The sequence below is a fragment of the Hibiscus syriacus genome, unplaced genomic scaffold (genome assembly GCF_006381635.1).
Source record: "Hibiscus syriacus cultivar Baekdansim isolate YM2019G1 unplaced genomic scaffold, ASM638163v2 tig00111584_pilon, whole genome shotgun sequence".
In the NCBI taxonomy this organism is placed as follows: domain Eukaryota; kingdom Viridiplantae; phylum Streptophyta; class Magnoliopsida; order Malvales; family Malvaceae; genus Hibiscus; species Hibiscus syriacus.
This window is the reverse complement of record NW_024063127.1, coordinates 1,486,027-1,513,625: the sequence shown is the minus strand read 5'-3', so window position 1 is coordinate 1,513,625 and position 27,599 is coordinate 1,486,027. Positions and strand designations below refer to the sequence as shown.

Below are 27,599 nucleotides of genomic sequence, written 5' to 3'. Positions count from 1 at the left end.
GTCTCATACTCTCATATAAGGCAAGTGTGCCCCGTATTTGGGCAAATTCAGAGTTTGAATTGCGCAAGAAGAGGAGGCAGTCATCAGCATATAAAGATGGGTGATACGGGGAATCGGCAGTGATGTTGTTCATGATACAACAAGAAGACGTCCTTGAACACATAGGACATGGTATTAAATTGCGGCCGCAATGCAGTGTAACGGCCGCAGTTTTGAAGGTCACCGCAACGTAATATTAACGCAACTGCCCGCGACAGCTGCAACACGTTAAAAAATCACACCCGCGACAGCCGCAACATTTTACGTAACGTCCGCAGCATCCGCAACCGCGACACCGCAACTGCGACAGATACAGCAACCGCGACACCGCAACTGCGACAGATGCCGCAACCGCTGTTTTATACTATGCATAGGACAAATAAAAATGGTGATAAATGGTCACTCTGACGAAGCCCGCGGAAAGGACTAAAACCTCCAGACAGACAACCATTAATGCGGACTTGTTATGAAATTGTGGAAACGCGCGACATTACCAGAGAGACCCACTGAGCATCAAATCTGAATCGAAGAGGCATAGCCTCAAGAAATGGCCACTCAATCCTATCGTAAGTTTTTTCCATATCAAGCTTTAAAGCAACACTCCACAGAGAAGTAGGATCGCCATGTTTTAAATAATTGAAAATTTCATGGGCAATGAGAACATTGTCAGTAATTAGCCTGTCGGAAACAAAAGTGCCTTAGTTGTCATTAATGCAGTCATATAATAAAGGGCGAAGGAGATTAACTAGTACTTTAGCAACAATTTTATAAATTATAGTGCATAAAGCAATAGGGAAAAATTGTGACATCAACTCCGGTTTTGTTATTTTAGGAATAAGCACCAATATAGTGCGGTTTACAGTGACCAAAGATTCACGACCCGTAAGAAGATCGAAGCAAAGTTTAATTATATTATCAACTATCAGAGGCCAAAATGATCGATAGAAACTCTCAGGTAAGCCATCTATTCCCCAGTGCTTTGTGAGGATGAATTTGTAGAAAAGCAGTGCAGATTTCATCAACAGTATATGGGGTAGTAAGTTTAGCGTTCATATCATCCTTTACCACCGGTACAACTGTGGAAGTAAGTTTATCCGGTGAAGGAGTGCATGATGTAAAAAGCGTTGAGAAATAAGTCACCGCCGTAGCATGGATATCTTCAATGTCATTGACCCATGCACCGAAATCCGTATAAAGTCCCTGAACTGTATTCCGCTTGCGTTGAACAGAAGACCGAGCATGAAAATACTTGGTATTCTTATCTCCATAGGCAAGCCACTGAACACGTCAGCGTTGACGCCAATAATGTTCTTCGGAAGTGAGGCGCCCATGAAAATCCTGCTTGAGACTACCAAATTATTGAAGATCTGCATTAGTCATTGGGCCCCGCAGGTGTCTATTGATTTGCTCTCTAATATCAACAATGAGCCCCTTATTAATTAGAAACAAATCGAGCATGTTTCCATTCAAGCAACACAGAGCCAACTCCAAGTTTTGACAACGTGGAAGCGTCATCTATAGACCAATTGTCTCTCACTTTAGCCACACAAACAAGATCTTTACCCCAGCATTCATCATATTTGAAATAATAACGTTGAGTAGGACTAGCAGTAGTCGGTTGTGGAGATGTATCAATAAGAATGACACTGTCCGAAGCTGAAACCAAGTCACTGGTAACCGAGCCTAATGGGCACAAAGCACGCCAATCAGACGTGGATACAAAGCGGTCAAGACGTTCATAAATCTGAGAGGAAGAGGAAGAGCTTTTACGCCAAGTGAACCACCCACGGATAGGTCGCATGTCCTATAGATCATTGTGGTGGAGGATATCCCGAAAAGCCTGTATATCAGCACGAGACCGTCAATGATCACCGACTTTTCCTAATCAAGCAGAATCTCATTGAAATCCCCGCCAATTAGCCAATGCAAAGAAGAGTGAGATCAAAGACGATCAAGCAAAGCCCATGTATCACAATGACGACGACGATCACTACAACCATGAAGACCAGTAAACCAGAAGGTTCAAGAATAACACTAATCAGGAACAAATAGAACTACTAGATACAAATAAACAACCCTCCATATCCAAACAACGCCTCACCAATTCTATAAGCGGTCGTTTTAAAAGTGTTTCATAGAGGAAAACCAGAGTAGGTTTTGTTTTTCTTTGCTACTTGTCAGATGCATTCTGGTTTTAATAGCACTACTCTTGTGCTTGTTCCTAAAGGAGAGAATCCTTCTTATATGAGGGAGTTTAGACCCATATCCTGTTGTAGTGTAATATACAAATGCATCACTAAGATCATCACAAGGAGGATGGCTAAGCATTTACAGTAGGTGATAACTTGGAGTCAGAGTGCTTTTGTGAAGGGGAGAAGTATCTCCGATAACACTCTTGTGGCACAAGAGCTTGTTAAGGGGTGTGGTAGAAATACCCTTTCTCCTCGGTGTGATTTGAAGATTGATATTTAGAAAGCTTTTGACTCGGTCAGCTAGGGGTTTATCTCTATTATTTGCAAGCTTTGGGGATTCCCTGGGTCACTCATAATTGGATTATGAGCTGTATTACTCAGCCCAGATTCTCGATAGCTTTGAATGGGGGTTGGTTGGCTATTTTGAAGGGGCTAAGGGGACCAGGAAAGGAGATCCTCTCTCCCCTATTTTGTTTGTGCTAGTAATGAATGTGCTTTCGTATATGTTGGATGTTGCTGCTAGTCATAGGCTGTTTCAATTTCATCAGAAGTGTCATCGTGTCAAGTTTACACACTTGTGTTTTGTTGATGATATTCTAATCTTATCCAAAGGTAACTATGATTCTATTATGGACATTTGGACTGTGTTGCATGAATTTTATGTTTATTCAGGGCTTGTTTTTAATGCATCTAAGTTTGAAGTTTTTTCTACTGGAATTGCTAGGGAGGAATTGCAGCTTATCGTGGAAGAGACAGACATAAAGGTGGGTCATCTCCCTGTAAGGTATTTAGGCATTCCTCTTATCACTAGGAAGCTTTCGATTGCTGATTGCAAGCCGTTGATGGACAAGATTAAGGATAGGTTTCAGACTTGGGTTGCTCGGAATTTGTCTTATGCAGGCAGAATGCAGCTTATTCAAGCTATTATTTTCAACATTCAAAATTATTGGAGCAGGCAATTGGTGCTGCCGAAGAAGGTGGTGCAACAAATTAGTCAGCTCTGTACTCGGTTCTTTTGGAAGAATTGCAATTCTTCTGCCAAGGGGGCTCGGGTTAGTGGGAGTGCTATCTGTTGTCCTAAGTCGGAATGAGGCCTAGGGGTCAAGGATTTTGAGGCATGTAACAGTGCTTGTTTGATGCAGCTCATTCGGAAAATTTTAATGAAGTATCGATCTTTATGGGTGGCTTGGAACTATAAGTATGTGATGAGGGGTAGTGATTTATGGTTGGTTAGGCCTAAAGTGGGATGAAGTTGGATTTGGAAGAGGCTTGTGAAGCTTAGGGCCAGTATTCCAAACGACATTCTTTCTGATTCTGACAGTATTTGGGGTGCTGTTAGGAATAGGGGGAGAAGATTCCTTGGCATAAGGTGGTGTGGTTTGGTCTTCATATCCCTCGGCATTCAGTGATATCTTGGATGGCCATTTTGAATAGACTGTCTACTAGAGATAGACTTGTTTCTTTTGGTATTCGGGTTGAGGAAGTGTGTGTCATGTGTGGAGCTGATCAGGAGACTAGGAATCATGTGTTCCTTGATTGCCCTTCCTCAAGGGAGGTTTGGACTTTGATCTTGAGAGCTTGTGGCCTTGAAAGGCAGGTGGTGGACTGGGAGTTTGAACTGAGTTGGGTGATTCATCGATTTAAAGTTAAATCTCTTCTTTCTGTGTTGTTGAAATTGGCTTGGAATACAATGAATTATTTTATCTGGAGAGAAAAGAACCGTAGAATATTCCAGGGGAAACAAGGTTCTATGCTGGGGGCTGTTGCCCAAGTGCGGGATGTTCGTTGGAGGCTGTTTGGCAAAAACATTAAGGTGGTGTTTGGTTTATTAGAATATTTACGAGGAAATTAAAATTCGTGAAGGAATTGAAATTTGTCAAGAATTGAAATCTAATTTCATATTCTGTTTGATTGGCAGGAAATGAAATTGGAATCAATTACATATTCTGTTTGGTTCGCAGACATGTCAGATGAATTTGATTTCAGTAATGTAAAAGGACAGAATTGCCCTTCTTATTTTTTTTTGCTTTATTTTAGTTTGTTTTACAACTTACATGTAATAATATATTAAAAAAATTAAAAAAATATTAAAATTTTATTTTATTTATTGATTATTCATTTCAATAAATTATAAAAATCATGCTAATAAACATCATAAGTTAAAATCATCGCAATCAAAATATGTTAATAAGTTACCAAAAGATAGAACAATATTTCGATACATTCCAATCGGAGTATGTTAATTAGTTACCAAAAAATATACCAAAATCTATTTTTATTTAATATATGAATTAGAAACCCGACCCTACACGTCACAAAAATAATAAAAAAAATATTTTTATTCAATAAAAACATTGACTTAATTGAAAAAAATTATATATAGAGGGGTATTATTGTAATTATTCCTAAATATATAAGGTAAAATTATATATTTTTTCGGGTCGGCCCAATTTTTTTCACCCTAAACCTGAACCCGACCCGAACAAAATAAAGTTTCACCCGACCCGACCCGAATATATGAATTAGAAATCCGACCCGACCCGAAATAATAAAAAATTATTTTTATTCAATAAAAACAGTGACTTAATTGAAAAATATATATATATATATATATAGGGGTATTATTATATTTAATCCTAAATATATAAGGTAAAAATATATATATTTTCGGGTCGGGTATTTTTCACCCTAAACCCGAACTCGACCCGACCCGAATATCACACTTAAAAGAACCGATCTGACCCGACCAAAATAAAGTTCACCCGACCCGACCCGAATATATGAATTAGAAACCCGACCCGACCCAAATAATAAAAAAAAATTATTCAATATATGAATAATAAACATCATAAGTTAAAATCATCGCAATCAAAATATGTTAATAAGTTACCAAAAGATAGAACAATATTTCGATACATTCCAATCGGAGTATGTTAATGTGGGATTCTGGGTCGTTGGGGTGTGATTTTGTTTGGTTTTGAGTGTTGTTTATTGATAGCTTGAGCTACTTTCTGGATAAATAAAATTCTGCATTTATCCAAAAAAAAAAAAATTCTTCATTTGGACCGTTCCAAAAGTGTCTGACCTTTGACTTTTATGTATTAATCATTTTAGTCAAATTCTTCCAATTGAACGCGGTTTTGAGCAGAAATACATTAATCTAATTATCGACTCTATCCTTCATTTTAACAACACTCAATCGCATTATTATTTCCTTTTACATGTTATGATCTCAAAAGGTCAAACAAAAAACACAACACCAAAAAGTCAAGGAAAACAAACTCGGTTGCTTTCTACTTTTTTTAATTGCAAGTTGGCTACTACTCGGTTCCTTCGTTTAATCAAAAATGTCAAACGTTGAATTCTCCTCCTTTCTCTGCATTTTCTGCATATTTTTTAAATACATTAAACTCACATGCTCAGTCAATAAGATTCATATATAAAAGGCACATATACAATCGCTATAAGGCAGCAAACAAGCTTGATTTCAGAAACTAACAATCACCCAATTTTTTTCTTAGACTCGGTTAATTCAATTCTTTTCTTTCCCCTTCAGCTCTTGACTATTCATACCAAAGTTACTTAGCGACATGGTTTCTGCTTCAAAAAGCAGAAGCGAGGCAATCGCGCTTCTGTTTTTAACAGTGATTATAGCTTTGTTAAATAGCTTGCAGTGTGGAGGCCAGAATTCGTCGGTATAAATGGGAGGTGAAGAACGAATACAAGGCCCCTGATTGCTTCAGGAAAATGGTAATAACCATCAATGGTCAAACACCAGGTCCTACAATCAGGGCGCAGCAACATGATACCATCATCGTTGAAGTCACTAACAATCTGTTCACAGAGAATCTTGCTATTCACTGGCATGGAATTCGACAGGTTTGTTTATTTACTATAATCTTCATATTACCCAATTCACCTCGACATTTCTAAAACCTCTGTTTCTTGATTGTTTTCAGATTGGAACACCCTGGTTTGATGGCACTGAAGGAGTGACTCAGTGTCCGATCTTGCCTGGAACCACTTTCACATATCGGTTTGTTGTCGACAGAGTAAGCTTCTGCAATTCAAAAAGCTGTTGAATGTTTTTCCGTACAGAACTATAAACTGACACTTCTTTTCAATAATATAGCCCGGAACATACCTGTATCATGCACATTATGGAATGCAAAGAGACTCTGGGTTATATGGATCAATCATTGTGGGACTTCCTGATGGAGAATCCGAACCTTTTACGTACGATTATGATAGGAACATCATCCTCAATGATTGGTACCATGCCACCACTACCGATCAAGCGGTCGGCTTGGATTCCGTTCCTTTCCGATGGGTCGGAGAGCCTCAGGTGAATACCACAGAGAAACTGGTTCAACCCTTTTGTTTTTACAACCATCTATTTACATGAGTTTTTGAAATTTTCAGTCACTTTTGATCCATGGGAGAGGAAGGTTCAACTGTTCTAGTATACCTATTCCAAGTTCAGACCCTGGCCTTTGCAATGCCTCGTATTCAGACTGTTCTCCTTATAGAATGATAGTAGTCCCCGGAAAAACATATCGATTGAGAATCTCCAGTTTGACTTCTTTGTCAGCTCTCAGCTTCCAAATTCAGGTAATTAAATTAATTCTCTTGCAATTTTTTTGTAATAAGATTATAATTTGCTTCGGATTTTCACTGTTCTGCAATTGATTTTATATGCAGGGCCATAATTTGACAGTTGTTGAGGCCGATGGGCATTTCGTGGAGCCATTTGTTGTACAAAACTTGTTCATATACTCCGGAGAAACATACTCTGTTCTGGTAACAGCCGATCAAGATCCCACCAGAAATTATTGGATTACATCAAACATTGTAAGTCGGCCGGCACCCAACACTCCTCCAGGTCTGGGCGTTTTCGTGTACTATCCAAATCATCTAAGGAGATCTCCTCCGACAACCCCTCCGGCAGCCCCTGTTTGGAACAACAGCCGCCCTCGGATGGAGCAGAGTCAGGCCATTAAAGCTCGACAAGGCTACATCATCACCCCTCCGCCTGTCTCGGACAGGGTCATAGTTTTACTCAACACACAAAACGAGATTAACGGAAGAAGACGGTGGTCGGTTAACAATGTCTCCTTCACACATCCCAAAACGCCTTACTTGATTGCACTCAGGGAGAATTTAACCGATGCTTTCGATCAAAATCTACCGCCTAACGGATACGATGAGGTGAACTATGATATACGCATCGTCCAACCGAATAAAAACGCAACTTCCAGCAATGGGATATACAGGCGCATCGTCCAACCGAATAAAAACGCAACTTCCAGCAATGGGATATACAGGCTGGATTTCAACACGACCGTGGATCTTATACTTCAGAATGCCAACACCATGAATCCGAACAACAGCGAGACGCATCCATGGCATCTCCATGGACATGATTTCTGGGTTTTAGGGTACGGGGAAGGGAAGTTTGATAAGTTCAATGATCCCAGGAAGTACAACTTGGTGAATCCGATAATGAAGAACACGGTGCCTGTACATCCTTACGGATGGACGGCTTTGAGGTTTAGGGCAGATAATCCGGGGGCATGGGCTTTCCATTGCCATATAGAATCCCATTTTTTCATGGGAATGGGTGTGGTATTTGCAGAAGGGATTGACAAGTTGGGGAAGTTACCGTCTTCAATCATGGGGTGTGGTCAAACTCAAGGTCTTTACAGGCCCTGATCTGGGGATTTATGTATTCTTTTTTACTCATGTTGCAGATTTATCCCAAATTTGTTTCAAAAATGTAACATTTAGTTGATTGTATAAAACAAGATATGAGGTCATCTTGTGTCCGGCCGAAGGATTAAGTTTAATTACTTAAATATGATCAAATCAATTTATAAAATTCTTCATACATCAGCTAATTCTGTAAGCTAAATTCATTTTGAAAATTGTGAACAAGCGTAGTGTTATTTGCAAGGAGTATTTCCAATCAATTTCATTTTATCTTAGTCTTTCCTTTTTTTAATTTAAACAAATGGATCCTGGAGTTAAATTTTCAAATTAAGCTGAAAATGATTGGGTTTAGGAAATGAAAATTAAAAAAATAAACATATTAACACTCTGAAGTATGGATTCTTCTCATTTGTACATGAAATGCAACAGTCCACAAAGACTGTATCCCATTCCTCCGTCTTATTTACAACGACTTAGTGACTCGTCATCCAAACAATCCCTTTTTTAATAAAAACGGATTTAATAAACATTGAGTCATATGACTAAACGGAGATTAACAACAAGAAAAAGAAGACAAACCTGCACTTCAGAGTCACACACCAGATCGACCTTTCAAAGGCCATGGTGATCTTCAATCTCCAGTATATGATGAGGCGGCTTGACATGATTGACCTTGTTCATCCACGATTCACAAGAATCGACTATTCCCGGCACTGTTGGCGTCTGATGACTCTGATCTTCACCACTTAATATCGAATCACTCATCGCTCCTGACCCTGTTGGCATCTGATGACTCTGATCTTCAGCACCTAACATCGAATCACTCGTCGCTCCAGACACCATCGGTGTATGATGACTCTGATCTTCACCACCCAACGTCGAATCAGTCGTTGTCGCCATTGGATAAACATGAGGAAAGGGCAGGTAAAGGCTATGCACTATAACGTTCAAATTCCTCATCATATCAACAACCTTGATGCTAACATAATTGATCCTCATTTGCTTCCTTATAATCCCTCCTTCAGTCGTCACCACCAAACTCTGATCTCTATCCAACGTTGTCAATGTTGTTCCAACCGGAAGTCTCTCCAGATCAGCAATAGTCAAAAGCTAGTTTGGTAGTGTTGCGGAATACGGCTATCGGATAGAGCAAAATCGCAACTGATAATTTGAGAAAATAAAAATGAAGATAAAGAAGACACAAATTTTACGTGGAAACCCCCTAAATAATATAGGGTAAGAACCATAAGCAAAGTAGAATAATTTCACTATAAGAAAATAGGAATTACAACTTCTCTCGATCTAACAAGGAGAAAAAATAACAATTCTCTCTTGATAAAAAGGAGAAAACAACTCTCAAGAAAACTCTCTAAATTCTCTAGTATTAGAAGAAAGTGCAATATCCTAAAATCAGGGTTAGTGACTAGAATGAAAGTTTTTAAAATTTTGGTGACCAGTTTAGTAAAAAATTTAAAAGTTCAGGGATTTTAAGTGAAATAGTTTGGTATTGGATTAAATGGTAATTATGGAAGGATTGAAAGGGTATTATGGTCTTTTCTTTTAAAGGATATTTTCCCTTATTAAGAGATAACACGTGGGTTTTGGGGAGAGTTATCTGGAATCTATTTTCTCTTGTCTTTTTCTTCTTCCTCCCGTTGGTTCTATCTCAAAGATATCGATCGAAATCAAAGTTCGGACAAGCTATCAGATTAAGATTGTCGAGAGAGAGTTAAAGGATTGATATTGGCAAGTGAGACTAAAGTGAGTAAATGATAATAAGTGTAAGTTATGCTAAGGAATTAAGAATTGTGATAAGTCTAATTCCGATACTAGGTTTCATGAGTATGTGAATATAAGCATATAGGGATATGATGCTTAGATGTACCTGAGTCCATGCATATGTTTAGATGTAATTGCATTTCTATATGTGATTTGTGTGAATATATGTATGTGTGATAAATCTGTGACCATAATCTATGTGTGATAATAAGAGATACGATAAAAGATATTGTTGTAAAAATGATAAATATAATTATATGTCTATATGAATACGAGAAATGTGACATGACATATATGAGATAGTAGGATATGAGACCCTACGAGAATGTTATATGAAATGTGACCATGTGACATGTGAATTATATGGAAATGAAATATGTGAAAGAAGCTATGAGATTATGTGCCTATGTGATGTAAATATGTGATAAAAATTATAATAATGCACATGTTATGTATTGAGAGCTAGAGGTATAGTTGGCATGCCGAGAGTCGAGGGTTCTACGTGGTCCTTCGGGACATATATGTAATCCTTTGGAACATATATGTGGTATTTCGGTACACTTATTTGGTCCATTGGAATATGTATATAGTTCTTAAGGAGTGGTCCTTCGGGACATAGTTGTCCTTTGGGACAAATTCTAAGCGCCCCTAGTAGGAATTATACGACCTGTGGTGAAAGCATATTTCCACAACCTCTATGTACTCGCATACCTTAAGTTCTCAGAAGTATAGATGGACTTTAAAGAGAATAAATCAATCAATTATCATGATATTATGTGTGATCTTTTGTGAAAAGATATATGTGTTTGATGATGTGTATAGAAATGTCAAGTATGCTCATACGATAAAAAGGAATTAGTGATAATAATATAAGTAATGATAAACATGTTAATGATGATTTATGTATGTATACAAGCATGGTGTTGTGTCACATGATATGTACATGCATTTGTTAGTTAGTTATAGTTTACAATATGTATTTACATGTCTCACTAAGTCTATGACTTAGTGTGTGAATGTTTCACACATAGGCTTCAATAAGTTCTACAGAGAAGATATTAAGAGGGGACAACATAACTTCTGCAAAGATCAGATCAGAAGATCTAACAGTAGGTTTTTTTGTTGTATTATATTGTTCGCATGTATTTAAAGAATTAAAATGTATGAGCTATGAACAGTTTTTTTTATAAATTGTTTGAGTTGATACATGTAAATTATTAAGTATGTTTAAATTTTTCCTTTATTTTGTAAAAGTAAAAGATTTAAAATGTTGATGTGACACCTCGAACTCATATCCGAGTCGGATACGGGTTGGGGGTATTACAGAATGCTAGAATGATTTGGGATGGTTTTGAAGCTAAATGGGTTAGGGTATTTATACTTGAAGCTTAAGGACTAATCTTGTAAATACCTTAAAATATATGACTAAATGAGAATTTTTCCCATCCCACTTTTTTCAACATTATTGTTGCCAACTTTCAGTGTAATTGCTGCCAACTATCAATGCAACTTTCGGTGCATTATTCAAAACCAACTTTCAACAATCTCTCACTTGAAGATTTGATTTCACACCATTCTTTCTACCTTGTACCATCATGTTGCTTATGTTTCTGACATGCCACAATAGGATCGACACAAAGAAATTTATCAGCATTGATTGCCTTCTTCATGAAATCTGCTATGTTGTCTTTTGTATGGATTTTCTACATATCTACCATCTCTTCTTCCACCTTTTCACGAATGAAATGGTACTGAACTCGTATGTGTTTTGTCATTGAATGAAATGTTGGATTCCTTGCTAGATGCAATACGCTTTGACTGTCACAAAACATATAGACATACTATTGATTGTGCCCAAGCTCCTCCAATAGTATCTTCAACCAAATTGCTTCTTTACTGGTTTGTGTAGCTCCTACATATTATGCCTCTGTTGTGGATGTAGCCACAACTGACTGCAATTTTGAAACCTAATTTACAGCTCCACCAGCAACTTTGAACACATATCATGTAGTAGATTTATTTTTATCCAAATCCCCTGCATAGTCAGAATCAACATACCCATTGATAAGTAAATTTGATCCTCCGTAACATAATGCAATATTTGAGGTCCCTTTGATGTATCTCAAGATCCTCTTTACTATATTCCAATGCTCTTTGCCTGGATTCACCATGTATCGAGTAACCATTCTCACTCCTTGTGCAATGTTTGGTCTTGTGCATATCATAGTGAACATTAAACTTCCCAATGCTGATGCATACGGTACTCAAGACATCTCCATCATCTATTCTTCACTGCTATGACTCATACTGGAGGATAATTTCAAGTTAATAGGAAGAGGGGTAGAAATTGGCTTACAATCTTGCATGTTGAATTGTGACAAGATCTTCTTCAAGTAATTCTTTTGTGAAAGCCAAATCTTCCTATTACTTCTGTCTCTCGGTGAATTTGTATCCCTAGAATCTTATTTGTTGATCCCAAGTCCTTAATTTCAAATTCCCTAGCAAGTTGTGCCTTCAATTCTTCAATGTGATCTTTGTTGGGTCCTGCAACCAACATATCATCCACATACAACAACAATATAATAAAATCATTATCACCAAACCTCTTAAAATAAGCACAAGGGTTTGCACTAAGTCTCTTGTATCCAAGGCACATAATGAAGGAATCAAATCTCTTATACCAACACCTCGGCGCCTGCTTTAGACCGTATAGAGATTTGTTCAACCTGCAAACCAAGTTCTTCTTTTCTTTTTCTTCAAAACCTTCAGGCTGGAGCATATAAATTTCTTCTTCAAGATTTTTATGAAGAAAAGTTGTTTTAACATTCTTTTTTAGCATAACTTTGACCATCAGTCTTGCACGATACCTCTCAACTTTGATCGTTACCATTTTGCTTGATTTTGAAGGCCTATTTGTTACCAATTGGCTTCCTTCCTTGTGGTAGTGACACAAGGTCCAATGTATTATTTTTATGAAAGACTTCAATTTCTTCTTGCATCGCTATCATCCACAGTGAAGCATCTGAGTTGTTTATTGCCTCTTGGAATATTGATGGCTCACTGTCTTCTGTTAAAAAGCAGTATGCAATATTTCCTTCTATTACATAACCTGAGTGCCAATTGGGACGTCTTTTCACACGATCTGATTGACGAGTTGTTGGAGCTTCAGAACTCTCTGGTTCTTGTTCATCATGTGCTAGTTCTGCTTCAGAAGAATCTCTTTGTTCAAACTCCTTTTCTATATGTATCTGTGTAGTCTCTAACTTTTCAGCGATGTCATCGTCTTCTTTTCTTTGTAGTTTATCTTCTACAAAGATAACATCTCTGTTGATAATCACTTTGCAGGCAGTGTGATCACACAAGTGATACCCTTTTACACCATCAGCATACCCCAAGAATTTGCATTTCCTGGATTTTGGATCCAACTTTGAAATTTCTTGGGAGTTGTACATCACATACACAATACTTCCAAATACATGGAGGTTTGAATAATCAGCTGGTTTATCAGTCCACATCTCCATTGGTGTATTCAGCTCTATTGTAGTTAATGGAGCTCGATTCACCAAATAACAGGCGGTATTGGTTGCTTCTGCCCAAAATGATTTTTCTAGGCCTGCAGCCCTCAACATTGCTCTTATTCTTTCTAACAAGGTTCTATTCATCCGCTCTGCCACTCTATTTTATTGAGGAGTGTTCGCCACTGTGAACTGTCTTTTGATGCCTTCTTTCCTGTAAAAGTTATCAAATTCTTCACTTGTGTATTCTTCTCCATAATCTATTCTGAAACACTTAATCTTATTTCCAGAATCAAGTTTCACCCGCACTTTGAAGTTTTTGAAAGTTGAAAACACATCTGACTTCTTCTTAATAGGGTATACCCAACATCTCCTGGATGAGTCATTAATAAATGAGGCAAAGTATTTTGCTCCGCCTAGGGATGTAACTGGTGCTTTCCATACGTCAATATGAACCAATTCTAGAACATTTTTGCCTCTAGAATTTGACGTGTTGAATTTCAACTGGTGCTGCTTACTTGTTATACAATGCTCATACAAAGTAAGTGATACCTTTGTTAAGCTTGGAAGTAACTTTTGCTCTACAAGGACTTTCATTCCTTGTTCTGACATGTGTCCAAGTTTCTGATGCCATAGCATTGCAGAATCTGAACTACATGAGGCAACAGAGGCTTCTGCTTCTAGCAAAGTCTCTCCCTTCAGCATGTACAAGTTTGCTACTATCTTTTCGCCTTTCATCACCACAAACGCTCTACGGAACACCTTCATGATTCCTTTCTGTGTTTCAATCTTGCTTGCATTATTATCCAACAATCCATAGGATAATAAATTTTTCTTCAAGCCTTTCAAGTGTCGCACATCTCGAACAACTTTAATTGTTTCATCTTACATCTTCAATTTGATGGTTCCAACGCCAACGACCTCTAAGGCATGATCATTGCAACTATACACAGATCCTCTTGAGACTGATTCATAATGATGGAACCATTCTCTTCTTGAGGTCATGTGATATGTTACTCCCGAATCAATGAGCCATATATCTACAAATCTTTTTCTACCTTCCATGGTGGTTGACGTTTCACAACATAGAGCATCTCCATCATCTGAAGTGTTTGCGGTATTGCCTTGTGGATTGGAGTTTTTACCTAGACTTCAATCCTTCTTCAAGTGATCATTCTTTCCACAGTTGTAGCACTTTAAATTCTTCTTGCTTCTCGACTTTGATCTACCATATTTGTGACTGTTGCTTTGCCACGTTCTATTGATCTCCCTCTCATCGTTGTCAACGCTTCTGCTTGTTGTAGATTTACTTATCTGTCTTCCTTGTTCTTGCGTCGATTTTCTTCTTATAGAACAACAGCTGCAACGTCATCGAAGACTAGACTGGTAACATTACTGTTTGTCAAGTTGATGATGAGTTGATCATACGAATCAGGTAGACTTTGAAGTAGAAGTTCAACACGTTCTTGTTCTCCTATTATACATCTTAAGGATGTAAGCTGAGAAAATAAAGTGTTCGGTGTGTTTAAGTGCTCTGTCACTGAATTAGATTATGGCATACGGAGAGTGTACAATTTCCTCTTAAGAAAAATTTTATTGTGCAACGATATGGCCTCGTACAGTTTGGTGAGATGATCACATATCTCCTTAGCTGTCTTCTTCTCCTCGATGCTTGACAATACTTCATCTGTTAATGCTAGATGAAAGTTTCGCATAACATTTCCGTCTATTTCGATCCATTTGTTGTCATCTGTGAAATGTACAAGCCTTTGAAAATAAAAATGAAGATAAAGAAGACACAAATTTTACGTGGAAAACCCTAAATAATATAGGGTAAAAACCACGGACAAAGTAAAAAAAATTCACTATGAGAAAATAGAATTACAACTTCTCTCGATCTAACAAAGAGAAAACAATAACAATTCTCTCTTGATAAAAAGGAGAAAATAACTCTAAGAAAACTCTCTAAATTCTCTAGTATTGGGAGAAAGCTAGAATGATTTGAGATGATTTTGAAGCTAAATGGGTTAGGGTATTTATAGTTGAAGCTTAAGGACTAATCTTGTAAATATCCTAAAGTATATGGACTAAATGAGAAATTTTCCCATCCCACTTTTTTCAACATTATTGTTGCCAATTTTTGGTGTAATTACTGCCAACTATCAATGTAACTTTCGGTGCATTATTCAAAACCGAAGAAGATTTATATGTCATCAAGAGAAAGATTGTGAGGTTTCTGAGAGAAACAAGTTCGGCGTATTTGAGTTTCAGAGCGAGTGACAGAACGGAAAAGCCATTGTTTCTCAACCGTAAGATGACGTCCCGAAACATGAGTCGCATCAGAGTGATATGTTGCTGTGGAAAAGGTTATTGTGGTTATGATCATAGTGGAATTGTAAAGTTAGTGATGAGGTCATTCATTCAATGTCACAAGAGAAAGGCGAGAGATGTGAGATGTAGCCTTGGAGGCTATGGACTACGATTAGGACGTTGTTGAAGAGATCTAGCTGAGTAATTTCAACTCCGCCGATGAAGATTTTGTTCGTTGTGAGATCATTTTTTACACTGGAGGTAGAGGTTACGGTTATAGAATGGCCAGGACTGAGAGTTTCAAATTTGGAACCTAAAGGGAGTTTTCAAAGGTAATCACTAGTGAAAAGGTCGGGAACCATCTGGTCACAAAGGATGGAATGAATGGAGCAACAAATGCATATAATGATGAAGGAATCGGACGGAGCAAAGATAGTGTAAGGACATGTCCAAGTGGTGGCGGATTCACCGTAGAGTGAAAGAGCAGCTGTGGTGGATTCACCGTAGAGTGAAGGAGCAGCGGTGGCTATTTCGTTAAAGTCGAGGTGAGAGAGGATTGGAGCTAGGGAAAAGTATGAGAGAAGATCCCTTGGCCTGGGAAATCATGTTGAGGTGATTATGGTGGTGGTGAGGTCGTGAAGAGTGGCGGCGTAGGAGGCGGTGGTGGAAAAGTGGCGTCGTTGGTGATAGTGGAGCTGAGAGCTGAGAGAAAAGTGAAGCGGGAGACGGAGAGAAAAGAGAAGACAATGAAGCTCACGAGATTCAAAGAAATAACCACCATTTCAAAGGGAGTAGTTTGTTTGGATTTTTGAAAAGTAAAGGGGAATGAAAAACGGGAAAACAGAGTGGAGATAGTTATATAAGGAGGGATGAAGACATTTACAAAAGGGTGGCGCGTGGAAGCGGGAAAATAGGAATGTTATATTAATGAATTTTAAGTTGTTATTCTTGTTGTTTACTTTTTTTAAATTCATTTGTTGCGTTCGAATAAGTTTTTTTTTGTGTTTGTGTTGTTCGTTTATGTTCGTTCGTTTGTGTTCGTTTACGTTAGTTTATGTTCGTTTATCATTTAAATGAGCGAACATGAACAAACTATATTCCTTAATGAACGAACATGAACAAAAAAAAATTGTTCGTTTATTTATTAAATGAACGAACATGAACATACTTTCGTTCGTGTGCGTTTGGTTCGTTTACATGCCTACTAGCAAGCAACCACTAAGCCAGGGATATTCAATTGTTTAGTTTTTTACAACAAATAATATATATATATATATATATATATATATTATATACTTATTGTTTAAATTTTATATCTATTCTTTTATTAATTTAGAAAATAAATTTTGTTATTAATATATATTTAAATTAATAAAAGAATAAAATATATTTTTTAAGTTGAAATATATTATTACTTTAAAAAATAAAATATATTTTTAAGTATATTATTTGAATATAAATTAATAACAAAATATATTCTTTAAATTAATGAAAGAATAAAATTTATTTTTAAAGTTAAGATAAAATAAAATATATTTAATAAGTTTAATAAAATATATTATATGTTTTAAAACATAAACAATTGAATACCCTTTGCTTAGTGGTTGCTTGTTGTTAGGTGTCCCTGATTCAAATATCCTCTATCTTCATTTTTTGTTAAATTTTTAAACGAAAAGATAGAGATTAATCAAATAAAATAGAAGGCATGATTCAGATATACAAAATTAAAATATAAAAAATTAAGAAAAATATCTGAAAGAACGAGACGAGGAAGAAAGGAAAAGAAGTGATCGATAATTAACTTAAAATTAGTATCATAAGAAGAATGTATGAAAATTGGGATAAATTGTGAGAAAAATAAAAGAAAAGAAATGATCGATAATTGTTATAATTATTAATTAACTTACAGCCTAGGCTTAAATTAAGAAAAATATCTGAAAGAACGAGACGAGGAAGAAAGGAAAAGAAGTGATCGATAATTAACTTAAAATTAGTATCATAAGAAGAATGTATGAAAATTGGGATAAATTGTGAGAAAAATAAAAGAAAAGAAATGATCGATAATTGTTATAATTATTAATTAACTTACAGCCTAGGCTTCAATTATTGTACGACTTACATAATACTCATAATTTATTTATTAAAAGAACAGTACAATTAATCATTGCTCATTGTAAACAACAGAATTTATGTTGCTGACTTGCTTTGTTTCCCTACCAACCTCTGTGACAAATTACATGAAACGCGTCCATTCATATTAAATTAATTTTACGTATTTTCTTTTATCAGATTTGACTTGCTTAATTTTTAATTCAACTATTGGATTGTTATTGATTTACATGATAAAACCCCCTACCACACTTAATGTAGATGCATTGGGTGGGCTGGCAGCAACCTATAAAACCACCACAATTTCCCCCTTGCTGTAGTGTTTGATAATGACGGAAATAATCAATGTTTATGAGAATAATAAGATGTTAAGATTAAAACTTTAAATTTTTTATGAAAATTTAAAGTTTTCTATTATTAATTTTAACCATCTGTATTTATTGATCCAACGAAATAAATTCACAAACATTTATCTATGTATCTGTGAATGGAAGAGAGATGGATGCATTGGCATTTTGGTGGAATTCTCAACTCGTTCATGGACAGAAAATGCCAAGGAAAGATCCAGCCATCAGGCAATCAATGAGTTTACATTCTGTCAGGGTGCTCTTAGATTGATTATATATAATAGTATCAAATTGACTTTTGATTGAAGGGAAAGAAAGAGGAAGGACCATCCACATGCAAAACCAAAGCTAATCATACTATATTTCCTACCTCACTATTTCTTTTAACATATGCTTGTTGTCCTTGAAAAGGAGAAACAGACAGAGAACAAAGTGCTGGAAGGCTTCCTTTTATAGATTCGACCGTGTACGATAAAAGATGGAGAAAAGTTCATGCACGTTGGACAAGTCTTATCACAATCGAATATTAAAAACATTTTTAGTACTCCATCTTTGACATATTATGGTAGCTCAGCCTCAGCATCTCACAATTGGAGCTTTAAACCAATCCTTAATCTCACATAGACATTTTATACTAATAATTATCAAATGAAAATTTCTGCTGTGTATTTCACTGAAAAATTACTCGGATTTGTTTATGCGGTTCCACTTTTTAGTTGGTTATTTCTCAAATCTTTTATTATAAGGATTACCTTACGCTATTCAGTTAAGATGATAGTAGAATTTATTGAAAGGATTTAGTAAATTTTTCACTGAAAAATGTAATGCACATTATTATATACTACTACATATCCATCTGTTCCATCCAATGGACATCACAGGGGCTAAAAAATTTGATGGCATCAGACCACCAGACTGCACCCAGTGCTCCATGCTTCAAATATTCATTCATTATACAATATATATATATATATATATATATATATATCAAGAAAAAGGAAGAAAGATGGATATACATACATATATAGCTAAGCGTGAGAATGAGGCTCAACCATAGGCGGTGGAGCCGGTATCTAGGGGAAAAGATGAAACGGCAACATGCAAAAGAACCAGTAGCGGCAGCATTTGTAGATAAATGAATTGCCAGGGTCGGGTTGGGGGAGCAGCAGAGGGTTTGGAGGGAGGAGCCCTGCCAGCCTCAGCAGGAGCAACTGCACGCCGGCCAGGGGTGCTCTGCTGTTCATTGCTCGGAAGTGGATTCACTGGCGTCCCGTCTGGTGAAAGTGACATCCTTTTACCATCGGCTAAGTCTTGACCTGAATATGAAATTTGAGATTTAAGAATCATTTTTACGTTTTTGCGATGTTTTCCCCCAGAATAAAAAATACCAACACAATGAAACCTTAACATTTTCACAATGCATATAGCAACATGTGAACTATTGGTACAAGTTCGCATGAATTGATTAAGATCCCTTTCGATTAATGAAGGTACATCAAATTTGCAAGCCATGTATCATAAAAAAATTGGTTGGAACAGCTAGCACATACATTCGTAAGCAAAGACTGAAGAACTTACAATTTGAGGTTGACCAACCTAACTTCATCAGTTCCCTATCAAACACCATCCGGTATCCAGTCATGAAATTCTCTGCAGAAATACATTTTCTTAAGAGAATAATAAAAAAAAAAGGACAATGCATGAATGGTGCAGACACCTATGATGTACAAAAGCACATAAGCAGAGACAATCAGAGGAAACATAAGATGGACATGTTTTGCATTAAGGAAATACAGTAGCATACGTCCAATTGTCCCAACATCCCCCTCCATTGGCTGTATTGCTAAGCAGAATCCAGAGACTCCCTGCACATGGATCGCTAAGTGTGAAGATTGAAGATGGAGAAACAACAAAGACTTTCTGGTTATTGACTGCCAGTCAATTTTTGGGTAATATAGACAAGGGCACTTGTGCTTGTAAAATGTGGTATTTTGTTGAGTTGTTAATCATCTGGTAGTGTTCTTTAAACCTATTTATGATGTATTTTCAACTTCCTTATGGATGCAAGTTGCAGGGAAATCTCAGAAACTTTTGTTTTTGATCTTTTCAACAACAACATAAAGAATATGCTCTTAAATTTGTTCGCCACCTGCCGTAAGTCGAGTAAAATCGAAAACATATAGGAAGTTTAATTAGTGAGGATTAATATTTCTTAAAACGTAGTGCATAATTGTCAATCTAAAACTAGATTTTTCCTTTTGAAGCAATTATAGAATGATTGCATTGAAGTCAAGGGAGAGGGAATTTCCATCCAACAAAAAAAAAATCAAACATGTCTATATGAAAATATAGGGCACCATAACAGCATTGGTCTCCAACATGTCTATATAAAAATAGTCAAACAAGAAATTTCCATTTTGCTCTAAAAGCAATTGATGTTACAAGAGTAAACTTGGCTATTTCTTCTGACTATTTTGGCAAGAATTCTCCAAATTCAAATTAGGGAAGTTGATATATGAAATAGCGCAATTTTTTCTTTGAATCCTAGTTCATAATCAAAGTTACCAGTCTAAAGGAAAAGCTTTGTAATAGAAAACCTATAAATTTCCATATGGTAAAGAAAATAAGCACCTGGATACCATAGACCACAAAAACAGGATTAAAGACCACAAAGCTATTGTTTAAAGGGAACATGAGCTTCAAGTGCGGAACATTGGGCAGCTCCTGGGAACTGTTTCACAAAATAACAAATAAATTAATGTTCATAGCACAAGCACACTCTAGGACCCACACACACAATCAGGAAATGTCTAATGAATCTCTTAAGTGAGATAACCTGGACTTGTAGCAATATTTCCATGGATAACCTGGATAACTTGTGATTGTAGCATTGATTCTCCTGTCAAACTATAAGAAATGGCATATATCAGACATAAATTGATAACATATTCATTTAAGGAGTTTATAAGACAAGGATGGTACCTCCTTAGCTATTCTGTCATACACTGCATTCGGAAGAAATGTAAACGAAGTTCCACTATCAACCACTGCACTAAAGCCTGTTTGTTTGAGACAAGAATTACCAAAACAACAAGATTCCACCCCAACAATGTAAGTCTCACTGAATAAATACAAGAGATGAATCAAAATACAGAGGAAACCTTAAAACGTTCGAGAATTAAGAAAATAATGACAATTAAGTAAACAAGAAAAGAAAACTACATAAAAGCTCGTAATAGTCCATACTATTTCCCATCAGAAGGCAAGAAATGAGTAGATTGTTGAGTGGGGGTCCCTTATCCCCAAAATAAATTCTACCAGAATTCTCCTCATCAAAACACATTGATAAAGAGTTGCAGATCAACCCAGCTTTTGCAAGGACACTTGGAACAGAAGTTTCTCCAGGTCCTAAACCCATCAAACCATCAGGAGCAACCCCATCCAAATAACCACCACTCTGCTTCATACCACATCTACATTCAAGAAAAGAGAGCAGAAATAATTCCTGGTTAGACATACATCCATTTCTTGCAACACTAGAGAAATCAGTAAATGAATCAAATCAAGAAACTATTGTAGCCAGTAATCATCAGAAAACCACCCTATAATGACAGAAGCCTGTTCTGAAGTGTTCACTGTATGATCACCAATAGATGCAAGATGTAATATATCCTCCACACAAGCAATCCAGAACTTGAAGTATTTTCTGTGTAGTAATCAATAGTGTAAGGGCATTGCTGCTTAGAACTTTTGCAGTTTGGACTTGATTCACATAACTGATGGCTGCATGCTATGTGCCTGCTAGAGTTTGAACCAGATGGCCTATACTCACTCAGATCACTATCCTGCATAATAAATGCCCCATATATGACGGAGCACCTGCCAATCAATCATTGGAAATAAGTGCTAAACATTCTATCTGGCCTTACCAATGATTTCACGTGCCATTAAAATAAGAAAAACAACATTTAGGCTTGACTCTAGCCAAGCAACCCCTACCCTTTTTTTCCATGTGACTTGGTGTGCAAATAAATTACCTTCAATGATAAATTTAAATAACCATAAATAAATGAATATCTGCACTTCTGCAGGCAGAATTACCAATGAGAGAGACTTGAATGATTATAAATGTAACAAGGCACAAGACATTACTCGCAGCATCATAGGAATAAAATCAAGCATAGATATATAGACCAATTCTTCATAAGTTAAGATGGAAAGTAGGGCACTTTTGTTAAAAATAGATAGCTATTTTAAAGTGACAGCATATTATTGAATAGTAAAAGTTAATTATCATTTAGATTTTATATATATTTTATGTAATGAACTCCATTTGATGTAAGGAGAAGAGTATATCATAAGGTAAAACTTTTGTCACTCTTTATTCCGTGTGTAATCATCTGATTTTCTCTCCAAAGCAATGAATAAGTTTGTTCCATTATTGACACTAAAGAGTAGCCTTGTTGAAGAATCCATGCTACATAGTTACCAAACAAGCATCATGAACAACAATTCAAATATGCCAGAAAAAGCACATACTTTAAAAGTAAAAATGGCCATAAAAAAATAATGCACCCAAATTGCTTTCACAACATAATTATAGAAAGCTGGCCTACCAGACTACTATAGTAACTAGCAGACAGTGGAGCACATTGAACACAGTCACATGGAACCCAAAGTAGATCGCTTCCCACATCCAACCAGAAACGAAACATTTGGTGTCCCTATATCAATCCAGGTGTAGTGTAACCTAAAATTCCGAAGCTGAATACATTAAATAATCAAATAAACAGCAAATAATAAACGCTCAGTTGATATTCTACAAAGAACAAAAGATTTTGGATTATAAGTTTATATACTGATTAAAATCACACATAATAATATGTGAAATTCTCCACTTGCTTTTTATTATGAATGGGGATTTCAAACTTCAAACTTCTCCATTTTCTATGGTTAGTAATTTCCGTCTTTAAATTACTGGATTTAGAAAAAAATAGCCCAACTTATTAGACTTCTATCATATATCTCTATTGGTATCGGAACATGCTATTTAGCATGTAACCTAATTGCAATATTTTGAAGCCCATCAAGTTGCACTGTACGAAAGCAATCATTGTCTACTAAAAACAAAGTAAAAGCAGACCACAAAAAGTGGAAGTCTTTTCTTCAAAGTAAGTCAAACCCTTGGAAGTGTCAAAGATATTTTTTTTTTTGAAAAATAAATGGAAACCTAAGCAGATTCAGCTAAATTATCAGTCAAATAGCAGTCAACAACAAAATTCAAATAAGTAAACTTTGTTTCTTGTACCATCCGAAATCATTCCCGAACGACGTAGTTTTACTCCCCTGAGAAGGGAAAACGAGATTGTACTTGCTCCCAATATTCATCTTCAGCCGCTGGAAATTGCTGTTACCATAAGCAAAGATCGCCTCGTCTCCATGAACCAAGATCCAAGCATTTCAATGGCAATGCGTGAGTGGAATCAAACACCAAAGGATTTATCTATCTTTTATAAGGGGATTTTTAAAGAAGAAGGGTGCGCAGTGCGCATGGGGTGGGGGTAGAGGAGAGAGTAAAGAGAGTGGAGAGCGTTGCTGTCGTTGTTGTTGGGATAATTTTTGGATCCATCCAAGTAATAAATATAAGTGGGATGCTTTAAAAATAATTAAAAAAAGTGGGGGATTGTATTTAATTAATTAATGGTTGGTGGGAAAGATTATGATTAGGATTAATTGGGGGTGGGGTCCAGTATGTTGCCTTAAATTCTGACCGCCGTTTACAGACCCACGGAACCGCTGTTCGCCCGCTGCAGTTCGTCGCCGTCGTCGCCTCTCCATCGCCTTTCAGGTAATTTAAACGTATCCAAGTCATGGAAATTTAAATATACGTTGTTTGTCCGTGGGGTTTACAAGAATTGAGTGAGTGGGTTTGCTCGAATTGAGCACGAAATTTGCAATATTTCTTGATTTTAGCAGGAAATTTGAAATGTGTTTAGGGTTATAGTATATTTTGCATTAGAAATATACTAGAGAAATTCATCTCTGAATTTCTTTTGTTAATCAATTTGGGATTCCAATTTTTAGAAAACGATGTAATATAATGATAACAATATGGCCATTGACCATGTCATTGTTGAGGTCAACCCCAGGTTTAATAATTTACATGTTGAGCAACATTGAAAAGGTTTGTGCACGACAAAGTTTATTTTATTTTGCTTATTATTGAATTATCACATATGATGGCCACTAATAACTCTTTAGCTCGTTTACATTCCCTCCAAAATGAGACAGAAAAAGGCGAAAAGAAATAACTCCCATATGAAAATTAATTAATCTTACACAATAATTCCCCTTTGGAGAATATTAAAATTTACCATTGAATTTATTTTTATTGATATTGAAACAAGATCAAAAACTTTTTTGTCGTTTGTCGTATAAAATTTAGATAGAACTATCACTAGTACTAGTTCGCAATTCCAATGGGTTCGGGATGACATAGATGAAGAAATTTATGAAAATTAATATGACATAACAATATAGTAAGATTTTATATATTAATTAATTAATTTATAATATATTCGTTAATAGTATTCTTGTAACTAGTTATTAATATTGTTATTTGTTTATTGCAGATATTATGCATAGGAGAAAATTGAGTGAACTGCGGATTATTCGAGCTCCTCACTAGGAGGAAGAAATCAAAAATGAAGAATCGATGGTGGTGGATCTTCGGAAGTTCCGAATGCAGTTGAAGAAACTGTAGAAATTGAAGGTAATGTTCGATACTATATTTAAATGGTAGTTGATTTTTTATTGACTTAATTCTGGAAACTTACATTGAATTATTTCTTATGTAGTTGAAAATGGTGAAAGACGCAAGACTAGAGGTCGCACGATCGCACGATAATGACGGAATTATGTGAGCTTTCTGCTGGAGACCGTGTCAAAGTTACAAGTAATGATTCGACCAACCTATTGGACAGAAGTACGTGTTCTAGCTGGTTACTTAGGTATGATTGCGTGCAATGCTAATCTTCTACCGATCAATTTTCGTCATTGCATGAGATGCCAAATAGTAACAAAAACCAGGTTGTAGATTGTATTAAGGTAATAATTTTATTGTAATAGATAATTCATTACAATTCATTACTAATTTATATTTACTTTTAACACTTGTGTTATTTTAGGATAAATTTTCTCTAAAGGTCTCAGATAATTATTTGAAGCAAGCGTTGGAAAGAAATGGAGAGACCACAAGAGTTCCTCAAAAAATAAATACTTAAAAATGATCTCGGCCTAGAAAAAAAGTTACAAAATGTCCCACCTGGAATGCTCAAGTATCAGTGGGAAGATGCAAGTAGGTTTTAGAGTTCAAAGAAATGCACAGAGTTCCTCAAAAAAAATACTTAAAAATGATATCGGCCTAGAAAAAAAGTTACAAAATGTCCCACCTGGAATGCTCAAGTATCAGTGGGAAGATGCAAGTAGGTTTTAGAGTTTAAAGAAATGAGAGGTATGATGTGAACTTTAAAAAAAATATTATGCCACTATAATTTTCACTTTATAAGTCATGTAAATTTCAAACTGTATGATCGAGAGCTCATTGGTATAGTTAGCAGACAATAATAAATGTTTACTCACACAATTGGATCGAAGAGCTTCGCTCGTGTAGCTCGAGGAAATATTCTTTTTTTAATTATGATTATTCACATAGTAATGAACATTTTTCTTATTATTTATTAATTTTTCTTAAGTACTAATTTATATTCTATATTGTAGGAAATTATATCTGACAATCGAGTTGGACGAATAAAGCTCTTCAAACTGAAACATACAAAAAAAGATGGCTATCCTATGACTCCTGAAGCTATGAAAATCATGGTATATTTATTGGACATAAAATTTGAATTATGTTATACTTATATTTACAATAAAACATTTTTATTTTAAATAACGTTTGAATTTATTCTAAATTCTTAATTGATTCTTAGGAAAATTGAATGATAAAGGATGGAGTATGAATCGATGACTTCATCTCATGGTTCCATCAATGTGGATGAGATTGAAAATCAAGTTATTGCTGAAGTTTTTGGTCCCGAAAGATATGGTCAAGTTCGATGCTAGGGATCATTCGTTACCCATCCAAATATTTCGGATCCAGTTCATCTCAGTACATGCCATCATAGACTCAATCTTCTTAATCAGAAGTTATTCGATTAAAACAACAGTTGACTGAAGTGAGAAGCAGAACGAGAAGTAACATATCAGCTAACATATGATGAACTTCAAAAACAACAGCTATGAAGCATATGATGTAGCAATTTCAATCGCAAAATTCACCACACAACGTGATTTCTTAGGTTCATGCACTGTTTATTATAGTTGTTGAACTAATACATTTCACTTAATGATGAATTATATTACATTTGACTTAATGTTAGAACTACATTACTTGAATGGTTTGTCAACTTTATTTATTTTTGTTGTTAAGTACTTAATTCGAGACGTATCAAGGTTGTTATTGGATATTAATTGTTATAGGATATTTTAAATTTGGGAAATAAAGAGTATAAAACGAACATTTGTAAATCAACCTCGATTAGCGGCGTTTAAGGATGAAAAATGCCACTAAAAGAGTACACAGTTGCGGCGTTTATATAAAAACACCACTAAATATCATAACATGTTGCGACGTTTATACAAAAAACACCGCTAAATATTATAACCTATTTCGGTATTTATACAAAAAAAATGCCGCCAAATATCATAGCCTATTGCAGCATTTATACAAAAATTCCGCCAAATATCATAACCTATTGCGGTGTTTATACAAAAAAACCGCCAAATATCATAACCTATTGCAGCGTTTATACAAAAAAACATCGTTAAATGTCATAATCTATTGCGACATTTATACAAAAAATGTCGCTAAATATCAAATATGTTACGATGTTTATACAAAAAATACCGCTAAAAGTACGAACATATTCCGATGCTTTTATTTCTGCCGAGAAGCTTTTTTACGGCGCTTAAAAACGCCGCTATAGTCATATTCTGTTGTAGTGTTCTTGGTGATCTTGTTATGGGAAGAATGAAAAAAAACTCTCTAATGAGTAGGAGATGGTGACTCATAACGACTCAACAATGGTTGATGCAGATAAATTATTGATGGGGATAAAGAGTTACTAAAAGGAACGTTTAGGAGCTATGAGAGAGAAATTATTACATGAATCATTTCCACCGAGAAATTGTTACATGAATCCTTTCCACCACCTCATCCATGATCCTTAGCCAATTAAATGAGTACACATCACATTTTTTCCACATCATATTTCCTTAAAATTAAAATTTTCAAATCACCTTCTTTTTTATTCAATCATCTTCTTCCTAATCTTAAAGCATCAAATCTCATGTTTTGCTCTACTCTTTCTTTAATCCACCATTATAATCTAAATTAAAAATCACCACTTCTTCTTTATATTTTCCTTTTATTCCTCATACTTAAGCATAAAATTCCATGTTTTGTTATGCTCTTTCTTTGGTTCACCATTATAATCAAGATTTAAAATTAATACAAAATTTTAAATTTCTTTCAAATT

At 35.7% G+C, this 27,599-nt stretch overlaps 1 protein-coding gene and 3 pseudogenes across 1 annotated transcript; 2 read left to right on the top strand and 2 right to left on the bottom strand.

Moving 5' to 3' along the window:
• The first annotated feature begins 2,716 nt into the window (after positions 1-2,716).
• On the top strand, positions 2,717-4,083 carry LOC120165586. The gene is made up of 2 exons (XM_039175071.1): positions 2,717-3,283; positions 3,577-4,083. Exons 1-2 carry the CDS (start codon positions 2,717-2,719, stop codon positions 4,081-4,083), a joined length of 1,074 nt encoding a protein of 357 aa, XP_039031002.1.
• Positions 4,084-5,732: 1,649 nt separating this feature from the next.
• Positions 5,733-8,047, top strand: LOC120165598 (annotated as a pseudogene).
• Positions 8,048-8,552: 505 nt separating this feature from the next.
• On the bottom strand, positions 8,553-18,933 carry LOC120165585 (annotated as a pseudogene).
• A 26-nt stretch (positions 18,934-18,959) lies between these two features.
• Positions 18,960-23,838, bottom strand: LOC120165584 (annotated as a pseudogene).
• Between the last annotated feature and the right edge of the window lie 3,761 nt (positions 23,839-27,599).

Bases quoted from the DNA above. Each gene is read 5' to 3' on its own strand.
- LOC120165586 (XM_039175071.1), top strand. From the start codon at position 2,717: ATGAATGTGCTTTCGTATATGTTGGATGTTGCTGCTAGTCATAGGCTG. The intron at 3,284-3,576 runs GTTAGTGGGAGT...TGTTAGGAATAG, and splicing joins CTTCTGCCAAGGGGGCTCGG to GGGGAGAAGATTCCTTGGCA.